The 23,237-nt window shown below is 42.1% G+C and overlaps 1 protein-coding gene across 1 annotated transcript in view; it reads left to right on the top strand.

The window, feature by feature from the left end:
• The window catches only part of prss59 (serine protease 59, putative), a 70,752-nt gene that overhangs the window by 25,341 nt on the left and 22,174 nt on the right, over positions 1-23,237 (top strand). Inside the window, exons 5-7 of the mRNA XM_078564428.1 lie at positions 15,122-15,236; positions 17,560-17,761; positions 19,993-20,083. Of these exons, the coding sequence (XP_078420554.1) occupies positions 15,122-15,236; positions 17,560-17,761; positions 19,993-20,083 (408 nt within the window). The remainder of the gene's footprint in view (positions 1-15,121; positions 15,237-17,559; positions 17,762-19,992; positions 20,084-23,237) is intronic.

Below are 23,237 nucleotides of genomic sequence, written 5' to 3'. Positions count from 1 at the left end.
TGGGATAATGCACCAGACTACTGTCAATGACAATGCCTGCATGTGTCTGGATAGTCAAATTACACTTACGCCTACAAAACTCAGATATCTGCTCGTGTTTCTGCAAAGTGAATTTTTTTGTTACTCCATTTGAGGGCAGTGTTTCTTCATTAACATTTGTAACATGATCGCAATTTGGGCATAAATTTTTCAACTTTTCCTTTCAAGGAATGTCTATTTTCAAATAGGGAATATAGAACCATAGAAAAGTTATGATGCAGAAAGAGGCCATTCAGCCCATCGTGTCTGCGCAGGCCAAAAAGAGAAAAAAGAAACTGGCCACTCACTCTAATCCCATTTTCCAGCACCTGGTCCATAGCCTTGCAGATTACAGCACTTCAGGTGCAGATCCAGGTACCTTTTAAATGAGTTGAGTGTTTCAGCCTTAACCTCCAACTAAGACAGTGAATTCCAGATGCCCACCACCCTCTGGCTGAAAAGGTTTGTCCTCATGTCCCCTCTAATCCTTCTACCAATCACCTTAAATCTATGCTTCCTGGTAATTGACCCCTCACTGAGGGGAAACAAGTCTTTCCCGTCTACCCTATCTAGGTCCCTCATAATTGTGTACACCTCAATTAGGTCACCCCTTAGTTTCCCCTGTTCTAATGAAAACAACCCCAGTCTCTCCTCATAGCTGCAATTTTCAAACCCTGGCAACATTCTTGTAAATCTCCTCTGCACTCTCTCCAGAGCAATTATGTCCTTTCTGTAATGTGGACCAGAACTGTACACATAATTCCAGTTGTGGCCTAACCAGTGTTTTATACAGTTCCATCATCACATCCCTGCTTTTGTATTCAATACCTCGCTCAATAAAGGAAAACATTCCATTTGCTTTCTAGATCACCTTGCCCACCTGTCCTGCCAACTTCAAGGAACTGTGGACACGTACTCCAAGGTCTCTCACTTCCTCAACCCCTCTCAATAATGCCCGTTTATTGAGTATTCCCTTGCTTCATTTGCCCTCCCCAAATGCCTTACCTCACACTTTTCCAGATTGAATTCCATTTGCCACTTCTCCTCCCACTCAGCCAAACCATTGATATCATTCTGGAGTCAACAGCTATCCTCTTCACTATCAATTACATGGCCAATTTTTGTGTCATCTGCAAATTTCCCAATCATACCTTCCACACTCATGTCCAAATCAATAATATATACAACAAACAGCAAGGGCCCCAACACTGAGCGCTGTGGAACACCACTAGAAACCATTTTCCATTCGCAAAAACACCCATCAGCCATTATCCTTTGTTTCCTGTCACTGAGCCAATTTTGGATCCAACCTGCCACCTTCCCCTGTATCCCATGAGATCTCACTTTCCTGACCAGCCTGCTATGTGGGACCTTGTCAAATGTCTTACGGAATAGTAGACAACATCTACTACACTACCCTCATCAATTATCCTTGTTACTAACTCAAAATATTCTATTAAGTTAGTAGGACATAATCTTCCCCTAACAAAAGCATTCTGACTGTCCCTGACCAATCCATGCCTTTCTAGGTGACAACTTATCCTGTGTCTCAGAATTGTTTCCAATAATTTACCCACCACTGAAGTCAGACTGCCGGCCCATAATTTTTTGGCCTATCCCTCGGACCCTTTTAAATAATGATACAACCATTATTTGCAGACTTTCAATGCTCTGTGACCTCACTATATCTAGCGAGATTGGAAAATGATCCTCAGAGCATCTGATCTTTCCTCCCTGGCTTCCTTTAACAGCCTGGGATACAATCCATCCGGCCCTGGTGATTTATCCACCTTCAAGGATGCCAGTCCCTCAAGTACTTACTCTCTCACTATGCTTATTGTATCTAGTATTTCACACTTCTCTTTAACTAGAATGTCTGCATCATCCCTCTCCTTAGTGAAAACAGAGACAAAGTACTCATTGAAAACCCTGCTCAAATCTTCTGCATCAACCTACAAGTTACCATATCTGATAGGCCCCACCTTTTGCTTAGTTATTCTCTTGCTCTTAATGTACTGGTATAACATCTTAGGATTTTCTTTGATTTTACCCACCAATATTTTTTTGTATCCTTTCTTTGCTTTCCTAATTTCCATTTTTAATTCTCCCCTATACTTTCTATACTCCTCTAGGCTTTCTACAGTATTAAGTCTTTTGTGACTGTCATAAACTTTCTTTTTCTGCTTTATCTTGGTCTGTATGCTTCTGGAGAACTAGGGGGCTCTAGATTTGTCAGTACCACCCTTCTTTATGGGGACATGTCTACACTGTGCCTGTAGAATCTTGCTTTTGAATGCCTCCCACTGATTTGACACTGTTTTCCTTCTAATAGCTGTGCCCAGTCCACACTCGCCAGCTCACCTCTCAGCTTCGTAAAAATTATCCTCCCCCAATTTAGAACTTTCACTCCTGTTCTCTTTTTGTCCTTTTCCATAATAATGCTAAATCTAAATGTATTATGGTCACTATCCCCAAAATGGTCCCCCACTGCTACTTCATCCACTTGCCCAGCTTCATTTCCTAAGACTAAGTCAAGAATTGTGCCCCCTCTCATTGGGCTTGTTAGGTGCTAGCTAAAAGAGTTCTCTTGAATGCAGTTTAATAACTTTATGCCCTCCATGTCCTTCACACTGTATGTATCCCAACTGATATTAGAGTAGCTGATGGCCCCAACGCTTACTGCCCTATTGTTTTTGCACTCAGTAATCTGTCTACATATTTACTCTTCTAACTCCCTTCCACTATTTGGGGATCTATAATACACGCCTAGCAATGTGGCTGCCCCTTTTTTATTTCTGAGCTCAACCCATATTTCCTCATTTGATGCTTCATTTAGTATATCATCCCTCCTCACAGCTGTAATTGATCCTTTAACCAATAATGCTACACCCCTACCATTTTTATCCCCCTCCCTATCCTGCCTGAAAACTCTATGGTCGGGATTTTCCATGCCTGCTGGCATCAGGCGTGTTCAGTGGCATGAGCAGACAATGTGGCGCGATCAGTTTGACAATGACGTAGAACCAGATTGTGACAGTCCACTCATCCGGGCCGCATTCTCCACCATTGGACATCGGAAACCTCATTGTAATACACCAGCATATCATTATAAGGCCAGCCCGGCGGACTCAACCCCCCCACCCCCGCTGGATTGTCTGCCCATGTCAGTGGGAAAACACACCGACATGTTTCACAACAGCGCATTAGCAATGTGCACCTGACGGGCTGCACTTTGTTCAGGACTTCAAGCTTTGTTTGCCTACCTTGCTTAGGTCAGCACTCGCAGTCATCAGCGCCAGGCTTCACAGACAGCACCACATCACTTTTAGGGGGGGCTCACGGGTAGGTCTCTACTTACCAGATCAGCCATATATGGGTGGATTTTCAATGACTGCAGGGCTAGGACCTGCTTGACGAAGGGGGAGAAGTGGCCTCAGGCAAGGGAAGAGGCTGCAGAATGAGGGCTGTACTGGGGAAGGAGGATAACCCAGGGCCTGTGTGGGGCACATGTTGATCTGTGCAAGTAGCCTCAAGATGGTGAGGGCTGAGGAGGCAGTTTCCAGAGGAGATGAAGCCAGATGGACATGTGAGGATATGTGTGTGAGGATGGGTGGTGCTGTCCCGTGAGCTGGCAGTGAGTGAGATGCCAGGGAATGTGTGATGGGCTTGAGTGTGTGAGTTTAGAGTGATGAAATGGTTGCCATACCCTGGCTGCATGGATGCAATCATTCATCCTCTATCTGCACTAGATGACCAACCTCTTCTGTGCAGCATTGGCACTGATGAGCATTGCCATCGCCTCCAGAGCCCAGTTGGTAACACCGCTGCCCATCGCTGCCAGACTGGGTGTAGAGGACATTGTGGCGGGCCTCCACAGCGTCCCAAAGGGATTCCACTGACGCGTCACTAAACCTGGAGGCTGAAGTCTTTTTGTCTTTCGTGGACATCTTCCCTGCAGTAGTCATGAGCTGGAAGCACCGAGATGCGTGCGTGCAGCTGGACTTTAAATATGGTGCCTGGCGTGATGAAGCAGTGAGGTGATGTCGTGGTGCGCTAATGTGAGCCCACCTACCATGGAAACGGTGTGTTTTCCGGGAATGCATAACTGAGGCGGCGGGTTTGGGATGATATGGCGTGAAAACCCGCCATTGCGGCTAGTGGGTAAAACGTTGTTACACTTAGTGCAAATCTGGGATGATTCCTCCCTATATCCGGGGATGTTGAGCTGCCATTTTTGCCCCTCCTTAAGCCAAGTTTTCATTATAGCGATGATATCATGCTGCCATGTGTCTATCTGTGCCCTCAGCTCGTGGGCTTTATTTACAATGCTCCTTGTCTTTACATATATACCTTTTAACATGGCCAAATTCCTTTGCTGTACACTTTTTAACCTGTACTGCTTCTGTCTTTCAGAGTCACTCACTAATTCTCCACCTCCCGCTCCCTGCTCTGAATTTGCCCTCAGGTTCCCAGCCCCTGCCAATCTAGTTAAAACCGCACAGCACTTGCAAATCTCCCTGCGAGGCTATTCGTCCCAGTCCTGTTCAGGTAGAGACCGTCCAGCTTGTATACATCCCACCTTCTGCAGAACTGGCCGCAAAGCCTCAGAAATCTGATGCCCTCCCTCCTACACCAGGTTCCCAGCTATGTGTTTATTCGCTTATTTCTCATTTATCTATACTCACTTGCACGTGGGACTGGGAATAATCCTGAGATTACTGCTTTCGAGGTCCTGCTTTTCAATCTCTTTCCTAGCTCTCTAAAGTCTGCTTTCAGTACCTCATCCCTTTTCCTACCCAAGTCATTGGTACCAATGTGGACCACAACCTCTGGCTGATCAGCCTCCCCCAGAAGAATGCCCTGCAGCCGCTCCGTGAACATGTCCCTTTTTAAGGATTTTGCTTATGAAAGCAAAGACCAAATAAGCCTCCTACCTTAAATGTTCAATAGCTACAGATATTTGTGGCTCTTTTTCCATCAGGCCACCCAGTTTTTTCTGCTGCTTTGTTCTCTGAACATGCTTCTATCGACTGTTGAGCTTTTTGGAGTCACTCTAGAACACAGATACTCCAAGAGGAGAAAGGATTTACCCGATATCATAAATCATAAGTTTGAGTGAATTTCAGATTGAGACTACTGAACTATGATGCATTCCACATTTTTTTTTAACAACTCTGCATGTTGTCCATGGCATGTTAGTGGATACGACATTTTATGACAAGGGTCTGCTCTAAAGGTTACTATCCCTCCTCCTCTCTATCCCTCCTCCTCTCAGCACAGCTGGTTTATGCCTCATCCAACAATTGGATTTCTTGCCACCTCTCTAACTTCACTCCACTAAATAGGTTTTCTCCCTCCGCTCAATCACAAAAAGGGGATCTCTGCCTTTTTCTGTTTTTCTCCCCATGCCTTCCAAAAGCATGTCTCTCTCCTTTCATTCCTCTTCACTAATTGATGTCCTCAGGAGAGTCCTTGTCCCTCTTTCATTCCCACTGATACTCATTCTAGTTTCCTCTTCCGCCACTTCTGTGTGTCTGCCTCTGTCTCCGTCCCTCATTCACACTTGCCTTATTTTCACGTCACTAATAAAGTCCAATGAATGGACCTGGATTCCATTCTATCCTTTCTTCCCACCCTTCTCTTTTTGTAATTCTTTCCTACTTCACTTCTCATATGCACATCCTCTCTTCCTTTGCTGCTCATTATCCCGTTTCTTATCCTTTACATTTTTCTTATTTTTTTCTTTGATCTCTGCTCGATTTTCTTTCCTTTATTGTCCCTGTTCCTACTCTTTTGGTTTCTTCTCTTTCCTTTTTGTTTCTTCAGCCGTCCCATTTCCTGTACCATTCACGTTCCTAAGTGGCAAGACTGCAGTGGAGGGCAAAGTGCGTTCTACAGGAATAAAGAACAAAGATCGGGAGGAAGCAAGCCAAATTAAAAATTACAGTCAAGAAGGAACAGGCCATAGAAAATGTACAGAGAGATTGAGAAGGAATGAGAGGGAGAAGACTACAGAAAGAACAATATTTCCTTGTTCATACATTGGGATTCTGGCCACATCACAATTAATGGTTATTGCAAACTCTGATTTTAATCTAAACCACTCAGCAAAAAAGGGTTGCGTTCAGGTCGGATCCCTATTATATACTGGAGAGACCAAACGCAGACTGGGTGACCACTTTGCGGAACACCTTCGGTCTGTCCCCAAGCATGACCCAGACCTCCCTGTTGCTTGCCATTTTAACACACCACCCTGCTCTCTTGCCCACATGTCTGTCCTTGGCCTGCTGCAATGTTCCAGTGAAGCTCAACGCAAACTGGAGGAACAGCACCTCATCTTCCGACTAGGCACTTTGCAGCCTTCCGGACTGAATATTGAGTTCAACAATTTCAGATCGTGAACTGTCTCCTCCATCCCCACCCCCTTTCCGATCCCCCTTTTTCCAATAATTTATCTTTTTTTTTTTACAACTATATTTTTTCTTTTCCTTCCTGTTTTAAAATTTATTTTGATCTATTGTTTCATCTCCACCTTTTAGCCCATTTCAATCCCTTCCCCCCACCCCACCCGCACTAGAGCCATCTGCCACTAGCTTGCTTCCCTAAATGTCCCCATTAGCACATTCCTAAGATAATATCACCACCGTCAACACCCCTTTGTCCTTTTGTCTATGACATCTTTGGCAGTCTCTTCTTGGTCTCCACCTATCACTGGCCCCCTATCGAGCTCTCCTGTCCCACCCCCTTCTACCAGCTTATATTTGATCTCATTTCTATATGTCTTAGCTCTGATGAAGAGTCATACGGACTCGAAACGTCAACTGTATCCCTCTCCACAGACGCTGTCGGACCTGTTGAGTTTTTCCAGGTATTTTTGTTTTTCTTCTAAATTTCCAGCATCCGCAGTATTTTGCTTTTATCCTATTATATACTTCCAGCCAATTTTGTACCCCATTGAGCATACGCCAATGTAGCCTCATGTAGGATGATCGCAGCACTACTGAGGATATCTAAATCCCATTGATTTCTAGAAGTAGAAGCTGGACCAGTGAGAGCTGGTTCTGGGGCATAGCAAGTAATTACTATCTGCCAGAAGCAGCTCAGATTGGTTCAACTTCTGCTCCAGTGCCTTGCTGAGATCATTCTGTATGAGGCTGCATCATTGTACACAATACTTTTTCATTGAACTTCAACTTAATTTTGGCTCAGTTTCTTCAAAAGTTAAAGAGGTGCAGCCTTTGATGCCTCACCTCTAGCTTTGCCGGGTTACATTGGTGGCTCTGTTTCACCAGCCTGTCCGTCCCCCTCCGAACTCGATCCCCCCTCTGAACTTGATCCCCCCTCCGAACTTCTTTGTGCCTTGTCATCCATCCCCCCACCTCACATGGGCAATCCCCCAGTTTGGAAACCCCGCCTCTGACATTTAACTGTAATCAATCCTTCATTGTTTATGGTAACATTAAACTAGGCTGTGTTAACTAAAATACATTATTCCATTACTTATTCTTGACAACATCATCCCCACTTTATCCAGTTGAAACGAGTGTATAACAGTGACTGGGGTTCAGGAAGACAAACCTATCATTACCAGTGTGGGAGGCAAACTTGTTTCCTCTCTTACCAAGAGTGGATTTATTTGGAATTTGCAATGGACTTGGTTCTCTGCTGCGGTTCTGTAATGTCACGATTTAGAACATTAGTTGTATGGAAGTTATTTTGTTGGATTGTGGTTAGAATGTTCTAAAAATGCCACTTCCTTCTAAGGGAAAGTTCCATGCAAGATTTAACTGGTCCATAGAATGGAAACCAGCTGTTGTGCCTTTGTGTTCACTGGCTGAGTCATAATCAATCAAATAGCTGTAGGGGATAAACATTTTAATGTGTTTTCCTCTTCTCTCCCTCCCTCTTGTTAAAAAAAGTGTGCAATTCCTTTCCAGTGAAATGACCTGTGAATAGGTCACAGACTCCAGCCTCACATACAGGTGTAATTCTGGTTCATTGGCTTTCATGAAGTAAGACTGGATATCAGTTTTCTTCCTGTGGAAAGCCAGATCTAATAACATGGGTAAGATTTGGCAAACCCTCAAAAGCTGCAATTAGGAGTTGGGTCTGTAGCTATGGAATTATGAAGTTTGCCACATTTTTGGATGATATAATCATAACACTTTCAAATTTTGAATCATTTTACCAAAATTAAATGCCACTACATCCTCATTACAAATACTTTGGAGATATTTATCATATCTAATAAGAAGACAGTTGTTATTACAATGAGGCAGTAGTTAAAATAATGCAGCATAAAAGGATTGGAAATTACAGCCCAGTTGACTTGTGCTGTAATTCTATTTACCTAATGATTTATCTCCTCGCTGCTGCAACTGCCTTCTTGTATGCAGCTCAATCTTTTATTCATCTGCAAAGGGTTGCTCAGATTTTTGGAACATGCTGTAACATTGTGTGTATGTGGCCATATAAGTTAATTAGTAAACCTGCCTGTCAGCATATCATCAATCAAAGCACTAGTGGGATAGCTAGAAATGGTGGTATTATGCTTTCTGTAGCATTCTGTGAACAACGGTGATTACACTTTCATTTCAAGATCTTTACTAGGTGATCTCCTGTGGTGTTCCACAGGGAGAGTCGAGACCAAATGTAGTCTTCAGGCGAAGCAAGGTTAAAGGTCAGGATATAATTAGACTAGAATATGGAATGTAATTCAATACCCATTTTAAAGTCATGCATTTTGTCATTATTTTTCTGTTACTTTGATTTTGTATTATTAATTATAGCTAAATAGCAAACCCTAAAGCAATTTGGGATGCAGAGTTAGTTAGAACATAGGATCTTCTCTACAGTTCAAGCTGAAGAAGTGGGAGATACATAACTGAGGTACAATAGTGGGAAGGCGTAATTAATGTGTGATAAATTTACATGGGCAGTTTCCATTATAAATGTGGACATAGGAATTTATAATTGAAAAAGTTGACTGGAATTCAGCATAGAAGTAACACTAAATATGTAGATGGATATACAGCTCTGCTTTTTTTCTTTTTTACTACAAAAATGCAATTAAAAAGCATATTTACTATAAGTAACACTGAAATATTCAAGTTATACAGATACCGAATAACTAATTTTATCAATTCTCAATATAAACTATGATGAGAGTAAACTCATGCATTCGACACTGACAAGAATGGTTAGTTGGAAAAAAAATGATCCTGAGATATGTAAGTTAATGGATGTTTAAACATGATAAAATAAAATAAATCTAACATGCTTTATTATGCATAAACTACTCACCAAACAGTGGTGTCTGGTTGTGCTGTAGTATCATGAGTCACTGGCGACTGAGGTAGCCCTCGTTGCAGGGCTTCTGAGTGTAAGGGGGACTCTTCAGCAGGTGCATGGGCAGCCGAGTCTTATATCCTGACACCAAGCAGGCAACTGAGGGGGCTACCAGAAAGGTCATATGAGCTGCCATCAGGAGAGAGGGCTGCAACCTGAGGGTGGATTCTAGCCACGCTAGTTAAAGCTGGATTCTGGAACTGAGTGCCCGCTGATCAGTGGTTCAGCAGACTTGATAGTATGAGTTACATCCCTCTCTCGATACCCTCTCTCAAACCTTTTCTCAAGTTCAATCATAATATGGTCACTGTTTAAAAGAAATTCCCTTACCTTCAGACTGCTGGTTTGTTACTCACCATTAAATCTACTGTGGCACAGTCCCTTATCACTTCCAAGGTATTAAAGCCACAAAATTTGGTTCCATAGTACTGCTGGTGCCAGCACTATTGAAGACACAATCTCTAAGAATGTTGTCTGGGACACATCTGGCCACTTACTGTGTGGCCTGCGTGGCACCCCCTGACTCACACCTATGCTTGTGCCCTAGCTGTCATACATTCTTCTGACACATGCAGATTGGCTGGATCAGGTCTAGTTAACGCCCTCTCTTCATCATTCCCAGTTGAATGTGTATTCGGCTGCATGAAGATTACCCCCTCCCCCTGACAACTAGCTGTATTTAAAGGGCTTACAGTACAGCTTTGTTGAAGGGTTTTTGACTTACTTTTGCTTGTGCAGTAGAGGTACTGTGTTCTGCGATATTGGTGGGGTTTTGCTAAATTCTTGGATTTGAAAGGAAATAGTGCTGGATCTTGACACTGAGGTCAGCAGATTTGGTTGGCCTATCAGGAGAAAGTCTGCTTCATGGACAGTAGCAACATGGATATGAAATTGGCTGAGTGAAGGAAACAGAGAGTCGTGGTTAATGGATGTTTTTCAGTCTGGAGGAAGGTTAGTGTTGGAGATTCCTAGCGGTCAGTGTTGGGATCCCTGCTCTTCTTGATATATATTATGACCTAGACCTTGGTGTACAGGGCACAACTTGCAAATGATACAAAACCTGGAAGTGTTGTGAACTGTGAGGAGGATAGTGTACACCTTCAAAAGGACATGGGTAGGTTGGTAGAATTGACAGAAAAATGGCAGATGAAATTTAATGCAGAGAAGTGTGAAGTGATTCATTTTGGTAGAAAAACTGCTGAAAGACAATATAAAATTTAGGGTACAAGTCTAAAGGGAGTGCAGGAGCGGAGGGATCTGGGTGTATATGTGCATAAATCGTTGAAGGTGACAGGACAGTTTGAGAGCGTGGTTAATAAAGCATACAGTATCCTGGGCTTTATTAATAGAGGCAAGGAAGTTATAATAAACTTGTATAAAACACCGGTTTGACCTCAACTGGAGTATGTCTTCCAGTCCTGAGCACCACACTTTAGGAAGGCATTAGAGAAGGTGCAGAAAAGATTCATAAGAATGGTTCCAGGAATGAGGAACTTCAGGTACATAGATAAATTGGAGCAGTTGGGGCTGTTTTGCTTGGAAAGAGGAAGGGTGAGACCCAGCCATCTTCAACTGCTTCATCAATGACCTTCCCTCCACCATAAGGTCAGAAGTGGGGATATTCACATATATGGATTTGCACAATGTTTAGCACCATTCACAACTCCTCAGAAACTGAAGCAGCCAGGTCCATATTCAGCAGGACCAGGACAATATTCAGGCTTGGGCTGACAAGCAGCAAGTAAGATTCGCGCCACAGAAGTTCCAAGCAATAGCCATCTCCCACAAGAGAGAAACTAACCATCTCCCTTTGACATTCAACGGTAATACCATTGCTGAATTCCCCATTATCAACATCCTGGGGGTTACCATTGACCAGAAACTGAACTGAACCAGCCATTATAAATACTGTAGCTACAAGAGTAGGTCAGAGGCTGGGAAATCTGTGATGAGTAACTCACCTCCTGACTCCCAAAAACTTGTCCACCACCTACAAAGCACAAGTTAGGATGGAGTACTTTCCACTTGCCTGGATAAGTGTAGCTCCAACAAGACTCAAGAAGCTTAACATCATCTAGAACAAAGCAGCCGACTTAATCGGCACCCCATCTACAATTATTCACTCCCTCCACCACAATGCACAGTAGCAGCAGTGTGTACTATCTACAAGATGCACTGCAACAACTCACCAAGGCTCCTTTGACAGCACCTTCCAATCCCACAACCTCTACTATCTAGAAGGACAAGGGCATCAGGTGCATGGGAGCACCACTACCTGCAAGTTCCCCTCCAAGCTACTCACCATCCTGACTTGAAAATATATCGCTATTCCTTCATTGTCACTGAGTCAAAATCATGGAACTCCCTTCCTAACAGCACTGTGAGTGTACCTACACCACATGGACTGCAGCGGTTCAAGAAGGCAGCTCACCACCACCTTTTCAAGGGCAATTTGGGAAGGCAACAAATGCTGGTCAAGTCAGCAATACTCACATCCCAGGAAATAACAAATAAAAAGAAAGAGGAGGCGAAGGCATCCAGAACCCCTTCACACCAGACAGACTGTCAAAGAGTGGATCCTGAGACTTTGATGCCCCCAAAATGTTGCATTTACATCACAGTTGCTCCACAATTCTGAACCTTTCAATTCATCTGCTACATACAAATACAGCATCCTCTCATCCATGATAATAAAAGCCACCAACAAAAAAATTCCACAGCAACTTTATTCAATAACACTTGCAATGAAACATATAAAGCTGACCTATTTACTTTGTGCATTCCCTTACTGCCTATCTCTCTTGTGCCTTTGCCTGCTCTAGTTCTACACTGTTACCCAGGTTGCTTCAGCCTGGCTAGTGGAAGGCTGCTGACTTTCACTGGGGAGACTATAGATGCCGGATGACCTTGAGCAGCTCTGGTCCTTGTGGGCCCAGCTTCAGTCTGCATTAACTTGGCATGAGCAGCAGAAATCTGGGCTGAAAGACAGCAACAAGGACACTGGAGAAGTGGCAGTGGTGGAAGGATAAATGTTTTCATCCTAACAAAGAGGACAAAAGTTTGATGCACGTTAGAACCACTGACATTCCCCTGGAGGTGATGCATCAGAAACACTAGTTCAATTTGCAAGCTAGTTTGCTGGACTGCTGTGAGAGCCTGCAAGTCCCTTTGAGCGTTGGTATGCACAACCATGTTGATGCAGTCTGAACCTGCTTGGTAGGATGCTGGGTTTGCATGGCTCTCATTATCTCAGTCACTGTAGCACTGAGATGATGGGTGGCTTCTGCTTGTGCTGCAATGGAAGCTGAGATATCAGCCATCAGATGCTGCTTGATGGATGATTCCACAAGTGCTATCATGGGGTTGGCTACCACTTCCACAGTGGAAATGATGGGCTCTAAGTTCTGAACATAGCCCTATGCCAAGTTGGAACTGGACTCTTCTATTCACCTTGACAGTGACAAGAGGCCGGCTGGCAGGCCTGCCGATGCATTATTGTGTGCATGTTCATCGGCATTCTCCTCTGTGTTATCCCATCAAAGTCCTCATCTGAATCCACTGCAGCAGCACTCATCTGTGACCTCGCCCTCCGGTGAATTCTCTTTTCCCCAGACTGACTGCAACCTTCTCATCCTCGATGACTCACAAGGTACTGATCCAGACACTATACTATCCTAAAAAGCCAGTATCCAAGCTGATGGTTGTGATTCCCAGATCAAGTGACGTTACTTCTTCATCAGTGATCTGTTGTAACTGTTGTTCTTCATCATGAGGCTGGCCACACAGCAGTTCTTGTGAATTTCTGTTTTCAGGTAACCAAGGGAAAGGCTGGGGGTGAAGGCATAGGAAGTAAGAGGTCCATACCATCTGCAGCTTGCGTGCCAGATAGCAGGATAAGGAGAACTGGGATTTCAGAAGAGGTATAAGGCAGATATCGTCATCTCAGTGTTTCCAGTGATGCTGGATGCAATGGTCTTGGTCACAGCCAGCCCAGGATGTAGAGTGCTGTCTGCTCCAGAGGGCTGGTGATGCCAGAATGCCACGCCCCCAGCTCTCTGCTGTTTGCTGAGGTAATCTGCTTCCTTGTTCTGCAAGAGAGAGGGAAGAATATTAGTAGGCTTGTTGCAATGTGTTTGGGTGTTGTGCCTGCCACAGCTGAATAGCTGGGGTATGTGGAATCTGCAAGAGCTGGCAGTGATGCTGGCAGAATTGATATGTATGTGCAGGCGAGGTAAAGTATCTGAATATTAGACACGAGCCCTGACTTGCTGATGACCTGGCGCATTGAGGTTTGTGAAAGGTTGGTGTTCTGGTGGATACGAGATGTCATTTGAAAATGCATTCACTGACCTTCAATACCAGTGTGAGGTCACTGAACTTTTTCTGGCACGTCCTTCGGACCAGATTCCAGTAATTGACCTCCCTGGTCAGCTGTTCCCATTCCATTCTCAGGCTGTGCATTGAGAGCTCCCTGGCCCACACAGAAACAGAGTTTCTCCTCCTTTCCACATCCATCACGGATTCCTCCAACACCGCATCAGAAAACCTGGGAGCCCTCTCTCTGGCCTGTTGTTCCATTTGCTGTGCTTTGTTTTCAGCCAAGCCTTCCAGAGACAGTTGCAGCAGCTCCAGTTGCATGACTGCAGTTTAAGAGGGGCAGGCTGCCTTTAAGTGAGTCAGGCTAGCTGCATACCTTGCTAGCTATGCGTACACCTTTGCCACCCTGATGACTCAGCAGGCAATCAGCAGCACGTTCCACACTGGGCTGCATGCTGAAATCATTTAGATGAACAGGTAGCACAAAGTTTGCACGCTGCCTACCTCTAGGGGGCCACCCATGTGGCCATCATACATCAAGATCCCCGCGTCCAATGTCTGGCCTCATCCATTCCGTACCCTATGGTTCTAGAAAGCTGTCCAGAATATATTCTAGAAATTCATTGCTTTTACTACTTACTGTTCTGCTTTTCTCTCAGGCTATGTGCAAAATTTAAAACTCCCATTGTAACTATATTGTTTTTGGTACATGTTTCCCTAATCATTGTATTTAGATCTTCCCTAGTACTGCACTACTATCAGGAGGCCTGTAGACAAGTCCTACCAGAATCCTGCATCTTTTGCTGTTCCTTAACTCTACTCTTAGTGTTTCTACTGCTTGATGAGTCTTAGAAAAATCTTCCTTCGCCTGCAGCAATCAAGGGTGGAATTTAATGCCATCCCCTATGACAAGTTTGGTGGTGGAGGTGGTGGGGGGCATTTAGTCGGGCGGAAGGGTGGACCCTGCTGTCCTCTCACCTCTGCTCTGATAAAATCTGTCATGGAAGGCATGTGGATGTCAATTGAGGCCCTTAGGTGGACAATTAATTCCCAGTTAAGGGCCTCATCCTGCTGCCGTTAATATTCAACCAGCAGTGAGATGCTGACTCTTCTCTTCCATGTGGCTTGGATGTCTCCCTTGCATCTCAGAAACCCAATTGATCGCTTAAAGTATATTTGTTCTCTGTATTGGTGGTGTGTTTTATTGAATGCCTTTGTACCAGTATAAATAATTTGAATTGAAGTGCAGTAATATCTTTTAATGAACGTTGATAAATATCCAACAGGAAGGCACAAGATCCTTTAGCATTGAAAATGGTTAATGATTTGTCAAGTAGGACTAGTTTATATAAATTGATATTTTAACCCATGCCCTTTGCTTTCTTTGAATTTTTAAAAAAAACTTTCTTTTTAAATCATACACTATTCACTCTCTCAGCTTATGCGAAAGACTTAAAATAAAATCTGAAATGGATTCTGCTTATTTATTGGAGACATTGGCTGGGAATTTCATGGATGTGGTCCAATATAATAAGGACAACAGAGCTTTTGAGGTAAGTGCTACAACAAGCATGGGATATTTATTTGTACTAGTTTGTATAAATAGGAGTGCAAGATTTTCTGAAATGTAAATGTCTGTGTATCTGGCCTAAAGACCCAGCTTTGCCTTGCACCAAAACTAGCTGCACCATTTATCACTTCTAGAATTCTTCTAGAATTTAACAAAATCTTTTTTTCCTCTTACAACCTTAGTGGTTTCATTAAAATATTGCCAAATATTATATAATAAGCTATTATCTAACCTTCATAAGTCTCTAAACTAACTTAAAAGTTATCATTCAGAGTGCTACTAACTGTGCAATTTAAATGTTACCAAGATCTTTATGACACACTTAAGTTGCTACTTTCTGAATTGCCTCTTCCAGAAGTCCTAAATATTTGCTATGGAATGATAAGAAGGGATTTGGATTTACTGGTCAACATTAACCTATGTTTTAAAAATCGCCTTGATTGATGTATTCACGCTCTGACAAACACCTTTTTTACATACCTTTTTCATGTCTTACTGACACAAGTACAAAGAGAACTGGTCCTTTTTTACAGATTGTTTTTAAAAATGGTATGATTTGTTATTTAAAAGCCCCATCTAACAATGTTAAGGGTTATTTTTTATTAAATTCTAATTTTCTATTTTCAAAAAATCAAATACCCAGAGCTCATAGGAATTAAAATATGATGATACTCTGGAATAGATACCAGATCACAAAGCGCTAATAGACTTGAACTAGCACAATGCTTCTCTAGGACCAGCCAATGAACAACAGTTTCTTAAAGCCTGTTGTTGACATTGTAGTGAGTGCAATTTGCACATTCTAGCCATGTGGTTTGACTCAGGCTGAATAGTTCTCTCTGGTGACTACATGTGATGTATGCTTGAAACCTTTGAAAGATACTGTTAGTTATCATATTTGAAGGTCTGTTCTGTTGCAGGGCTAAGTGAAAATCAACTTTGCTTATGAAATAAGGAACCTGAGGAAAAAAATTATGATTTTAAAAATAGTTTGATATACCTGTTTTTAAACAGTGATACTAACTTCATAATTGGGTCAGTCAACTCTCAAAGCCAATTTAGTGTTTTGGAATTGGGAATGTTAACCCAACCCATCTCTCAACATAATTACCCAACCTGAAAAGATATCCTGTGGTCTAGGTACCAAAGAGGAAGTAAGTGATGATGGTTGGATAAACTACAGTTGGGCAATTGTGTGAAGAACTGCCACAAGCAGTTCCTAGATATCTTGAACACAATTCTTTGATCTTTGGGCAGTATTTCGTTAGGTGCAGTTTTCAAGGTAATTGCAGTTTGTGTGTTGTACTTGCATTGTGGTTAAGAAGAAGGGTGAAGGAGCAGAATTAGCATTATATAGGGGAGTGGACACCGAAGAGGAGTAGCAAAAGAAGATCAGCAGGCAGTAACATTGAATAAAGTGGCAGTTCAAAGTTATGAATTAAAGGTGATTTTGAAAGGTGTCATTTTTTTGCTGTTATTGGATTGTGGAGTTTCAGGCTCAATTACCCCTAAACATTTTTAACATGCTTATATTGAGCTAGAATCTCACCTTTATCAAATCAGAGTCACATAAGCCTTTTACAAATATTAATATTTTTTTCTGCTCCTTCTCCATACCCTTTGAATACTTTCTCTTTCAAGTGTTTATCTACATTCAGGACTTTCTCCAGGAGTGATGACAAGACATGAATAAATGCTCACCTTCCTCCTATCCTCGTCTGCTCCTGGATATTGTACTCCAGTTTGTGCTGCTAGAAAGGATGGAGTGTTAGGGATAGCCTAGTGATATGTCTTGAGAATGTGCATATCATTATGGAATAATTTGGCTGTTGTATGAACAGTGGCAAAGATGAGAGGAAATGAGAGAAGCAAATAGTAAGGACAGTTACATAGTCTGTTTCTGTGTTAAACTCTATTTGGCCCAATTGGTTCAAGTCAGTGTTTATACTCCACATGAGCCTCCTCTACTCTGGTTCATCTAACCATATTGTCATTACTTCTATTCCCCTCTGCCTGATATGCTTTTTCAACCTCTTAAATGTGTTTATCTCAACAATGCCATGTGGTAGCAAACCCTCTGGCTGAAGAAGTATGACTCCTAATTTTGGGCTCCCCGCAAGCGGAAGCATTTTCTTTACATCTACCCTGTCAAACATCTTCCTAATTTTGAATCTTCAGCCTTCTCTTTGCTAAAACTCATCATGCTGATGGGAGAGGAGTGAAATAGGCAGTTTTCTTATTTTAATCTTTTTCATGCATTTTCTTTTAAGTGTCTATAATAATTTATCCGGATGTTTTATAAACAGGACCCAAAAGGCGTTAACATCACCATTGACGTGCTCTGTACTATAATGGAGAATTCATCAGTGGGCATACCTTATGAGAGATATATAAAAGTTTCACAGCTCCTACTGAAGACATATGAAGAGAAATGTGTAGATGCAAGTTACAGCAAGTTTGTATCTGATATGTTGAACACCTCCTGGGCTGCACCAGCAGCAGATGGAAGTAGGAAAGCAATCAATACTTAAAAACTGCTTTTATCAAGATCTGTTTTATTGTGTTTCGGAATTCAAAAATAATGGAGGAATGAAACAGTTTTATAATTCCTTGACCCAATTTTTAGTGAGATGCTGAACGAATTTTTTAAATTATTTAATCCATATCTTAGTGTTGTAGGAACTGTGCCAATTAATTCACGATGATGCGGCCTTAGTCACTTTTATCGAACTGCAATGCTGTAGAATTTTGAATTTTGTGTTATAGGATTGATTCTACAGTATTAGCAATATATGAAAGTCATGATTCATGACTTCATTTCTAGCTGCCAGATGCTGGGCAAACCCTATAAAAACCAGAGATGGGGAAACAATGTCATTGGTCTGCACGGACGATAAACACCATCTACTTAATATGTCACCAGACATAAGACCACATATTATTGTTGTTCGCTTATTGCAAAAGAAAACTGCTAACTAAACTGATTGGTGAAAAACTGACCAATCATCCATATCTGGCCATCTTCAGTTATGTACAAGCCAGCTTTTATATGTTTCATGAGTTTCATAGATGTCTTAACAGGAGAACTGTGTTGAAGGAAAATAAAATGTATTTGCCTGGCCTCTGCAATTATAGTAGCCACATCAAGACGCGCTTAGTTGCTATGTTTTACAGTGTTCTGTAGTTGTGTGGTGCAAAGTTGTACCCATGATATATTGGGTGCTTGAGTTGCTTAAGGTGCAGAGCTTGGTAATTCATGGGTTAACCTTTTTATCAACCATTGTGCATTTTTCTCACTTGTATTTTTTTTACACTTTGAGAGGAGATTTGATTGAATTAATTTAATCACATCATAACTTCTGTTTTTAGACTAGATCTTGATGTTGGACCTGAAGGTTTACTTTTGAGTGTGAATTACTGTGCGATGAAATACCTTGTGTACATTGTGAGATTCTAAATTTAAGTTTTAGGGATCTGACTTCAACATTAATATGTCTAAATTGTTATATAGTTTGAGTTGATGAACTCAGCATGGGAACTATTACTGTGAGCATTCCTGAGTCAATAAGGATGTTAATGAACAATTAACAGTTCAAAGCCGAACCACAGTAGATTAATGACTATTCCTATTGATGATGTATTTCCCATTAAATGCAACTTAACAGTCTCTAGCCTCTTTGAAATTATATCATCAGCTCTTATTATTTAGCAGAAACAGTAAAAACAGCCTTCTCAAAATTATCATTTAAAAAGTCAGAAATGACTTTTGGGCCTTTATAGCAATATTTTACCTGTATAAACTAAATCCCTTTTTTAATTTGGCTTCTGCAAAACCAGTACCAGTCTAAGTGACAGAACAACATAAAAGAAAACTAGGGGCTGGATTTTCCAGTCCTGCCAGCAGTGGGCATCGCCATGGCCGGGACAGGATAATTTGGAGAACAGCCAAAAGTGCGGGACCAGAAAATCCTGGGTAGTGCAGTGTTCAACTACTTCTCACAGTACATTTTATATGTTTTAATTTAAAGCACACAGTTCCTGAGTTACATAATTCATTTCTAAGTATATTTTGAGTGCCTAACCAGCTTGAGAATTTGCATGATATTAATGATGCTAGTGTTTCAGAAATGCTGCATTATGTGGGTGTGCCAGAACTGCAGTCAGGAAGCTTGTGTTCAAAATGCCTGCTGTTTCACTCTCACTCTCACATTTAACTGCCAATATTACAAAGCCTTTGAAAAGATTGTGAAGCTAGAACATAACAACACTGAAAATGGTACCTGCTATTTTTTTTTCTTTTGTCCCTCAAATTTTCTCCCTTTCTTTCCTGATGACGGCATCTTATTCTGGCATTCAGTTCCATGGCCATTAGGTACCAGAGTGGTTATTCCACATATGCAAGTCTAGACTGTTTGTGTTGGCAAGCTGTTCAACTTTTGGAAGCAATAGTCAAGCTTGATACTGCCCTTATAAAAACGTTGACAAATGTGCATTTTGTAGGAGGCTTCACTGGATTCTGATCAGAAGTAAAAAACATTTCCCTCTTAGTAGCTCATAGGCACTGAAATCAATTGTAGCATTTGAACTGCTGGTCCAGCTAGCTCACACAGACTGGGAGTCAAACCTGTGATATTTGGTTCAGTATTACTCTAGCTTGTGCATTTACCCACTAGGAAGAGCTTAGACAAATGTATTTTTATCTGTTTACACATTTGAACTGCATTTTTTTCTCATTCCAGGTAGGCAATGGGCCTATCAGTCATGTACAGAATTTGGCTATTATCAGTCAACTGATTCATCACTGCAGCCTTTTTCTGGCTTTCCTCTTAGGTAAGTTGAATTCTAGGTAACTTGTATCTTACACTCTGTTTCTATTGATAACTTGAATGAGGAACATTAATGCACAATAATCCTGAGTAAATGCACATTTAAAATGTGGCAAAAACACAGGTGTGTTTTACTTGTAAGAATCTGATTTTGTTTGTAACAATATTTTTAAAAGTAGCAGAAAATCATGCTGCACTAATAATACTGATCTTCACACTTCTCAAGCAAGTAACAAGCCACTTAATCATGAAAAATGTTGATAAATTTGATAATCCAGCTCTGGAGTACACAACTGATGAAGAAATAACCAAACCCCAACTGTGAAAAAAGTAATTTACTGATGATGCTGTATGAGTATTGGTAAGCCCATTAAAGGAGTGATGTGGTAAAGTGAGGTACCCTGTCCCTCTAAGAGAATGCAAGTGTACTGATCATGTGACAGCACTGACAAATCACTGTACAGTGCGGGCATCTGGGAACTGTAAGTCTAGTTCTGCAGGTTTCTGAGTGAGCACATATGATCTGATGCTCTGCCCTATGTCTCAATAAACCATCACTGTTTATTCTTACTTCAGTCTCTCCCCATTATTGATTGCAAACAGCAAATGATGAGAACATAGGAAGGCATGCAGTTAGAGTTCGGTTGACGAATAAACTCATTTACTCAAGACATAAAAAGTGCAAAAAATTGTCTTACTGAGGAAACATATCTCCTAGCAAACAAAGAAGTTGCAAGCTGTGACAATACATGACGATGTAAACATTATCTCCACCTTATGGTCTAAGAGATCCAGAAGAAAGTACAATGACTAAATGAAGAGCACAAATCACTGAAAAGTAATGGCAGGAGAGAAATTTACAGTCATAAATTATGAATGCCAGAAAACATTGTACTCGAAGAAGTGTCGACAAAAGCGCAGCAAATAAGACGACAATGACATTTTCCATGCCATCTGGAAAAGAGAATGTAAAGCAAGAAAGGGATTCCATAGGTCAGCCAACTATAACTCTCCTTTCTCTTATCATCAACTACGTAAGAAGAACACCGCATTTCTGAGTATGAGCCATCAAAACCACTCTCACTTGGAACAACTACCAGCACACAGACCATACACACTCTGGAAGATCTAGACTTTGATGATAAAGAAGCATTTGTGAGGTACTGACAATTGGTGAGGAAAAGTAACAGTGGAACTGGTTGATGATGGGCCAACTGGTACAGAACAGTGATCCAGCTTGCTGACCTGAATACACATGCATGAATACACATTCATATGGTTACACATTTCAGTGGGTCGGCTTTCAAAAAAGGCTGGTCCATCAGCAATGATATATTGAGGAGTCACTTGCCTCTTTACAAATGGAATTTAAAGCATACTTGTTTGTGTGAAGGGACAGACTCCAAGATGTGCAATGCCATCTCCCACAATATCATGGAGCAATAGTTACATTGCAGTGTGGCATTAAATGCATGGCCACACCAGTGGCATCTGCTATAGGGGCCTCAGATATGTAAGCACAGTGCATAGTGGTACCCCTCATTCGAAAATTTCTATTACACCTATTAAAATTCATGGTAGAAATTGCTACTTGCTGTTGACGGGCTACAACAAGTTTAGAGAATGGTTGAAAGCAACCACAAAAGAATCAGAAAAGCTCACTGTTCATGTAAATAAGCGGAAAAATGGCCTGGCCTCTTGGCATGCATGGATTACTTCCAGAGTACGCAGTTGGCAATCGTGTCAGCAGCAGTTCTGTGCCTTTGCATATCTGACATGCTCGAGTCTTCTCATTCACTCTTGCTTCACTGTGTTCAGGTACTGATTCTGCCATGGTAAATCTGTTGCCTGGCATAATACTGCTGTGACTTTGTCTCTTGTGCTTTCCAAACGGCATGCTTTCCCTCTTTCCCCACTGTAATATATCTCCCAAGTTCTGAGGTAGTAAATAACAGGAGGCAGCAGCAGAGAATCGAGAATCAGCATCTCTTGAGCCTTTGGAGGAGATGGTGTTGCGAATTATTATGCTGACAGTGATAGAGGGCATTGCAAGCGGAAGCACTAAATATACCCAGGATGATGGTATGTTCCTGTCTTATGCTCCTTCTCAAATCCCACTTCATACTCCTCTCGCTTTCACGAATGTTGAGCCAAGGCGTCAAAGGAGAGCCTTTGTTGTCCAGTAGCAACCCTCTGGTTTGTAATGATGACTCAAATGCAGCTGACACAGAGGACTGCCACAGAATGTTCTGCCACAACATCAGCCACTGACCTGCATGATTCTCTGTGTATGATCACACACCAGCTGAACATTGAGGAAATAGATCCCATTGATGCATCTTGGAGTTGATAGGGGTGTCCACAAAATGATGCATGTAGAATCAATGGAACTCAGTACCATAGGGATGCCTACGAGCCTTGAAAAAGTCCATGCTCGCCCCATTTGCTGCTCTCTGGCAAGAGAAAATAAACCGTAGTCAGCTCTCCTGGAATACAGAGCCTTACCTAACAGTGAATAGCAAATTGGGAAATGTTGCAAATATCAGCTGCTTCAGCCTGGAAGGAGGACAGCATCTAAAAGTTAATTGCCACAGTTACCTTCCTAGATACTGGCAATGCCATCCTTGCCCTGCTCAATGATGCAGTTGTGGCTGCACCAGGTAGCAATTTCAACGAGGGCATCCTTAGTGAAGCAAAAACATTGGATACACTGTTCCTTGCTGAGGTTGCAATCGGAGAATTGTTCCCAGAGCATGCTTAATGGAAATGGCCTCCTGCTGAGGGTCCTTCTCCTGTTCCTCCTCTTCCCTTTTCCAACAGCTTATCCTGCTCTGTGTTGCCTCCTTATTCTCTCTGTCATGCTGTAATCAAAGTGGGAGCAAGTGGTTTGTGCAGATTTCTTGAAGTCAAACCAAAGTCCTACAGGATGTGCCACACCACTCTCTGTAGAATTCAGCAACTTTAAAGAGTTGACAAAACCACCATACTGTTCTACAATCGCAGCAGCAAGCAGTAGAAATCAATCAGTAACTAACCTGTAGGTAGCTGATGATTCCTTTAAAAAGTGCTGGTGGGGTTTTTGGTGGGGAATGGGGGGGGCGGTTGGGGGTGCATTGCATGGCATTGTTCTTGCTGCTGAATGAGAGCTCAGCTATGCA

This window comes from Cetorhinus maximus, chromosome 19 (genome assembly GCF_964194155.1).
Source record: "Cetorhinus maximus chromosome 19, sCetMax3.hap1.1, whole genome shotgun sequence".
NCBI classification, from domain to species: Eukaryota; Metazoa; Chordata; class Chondrichthyes; order Lamniformes; family Cetorhinidae; genus Cetorhinus; species Cetorhinus maximus.
This window is presented reverse-complemented; position numbering and strand designations above follow the sequence as displayed.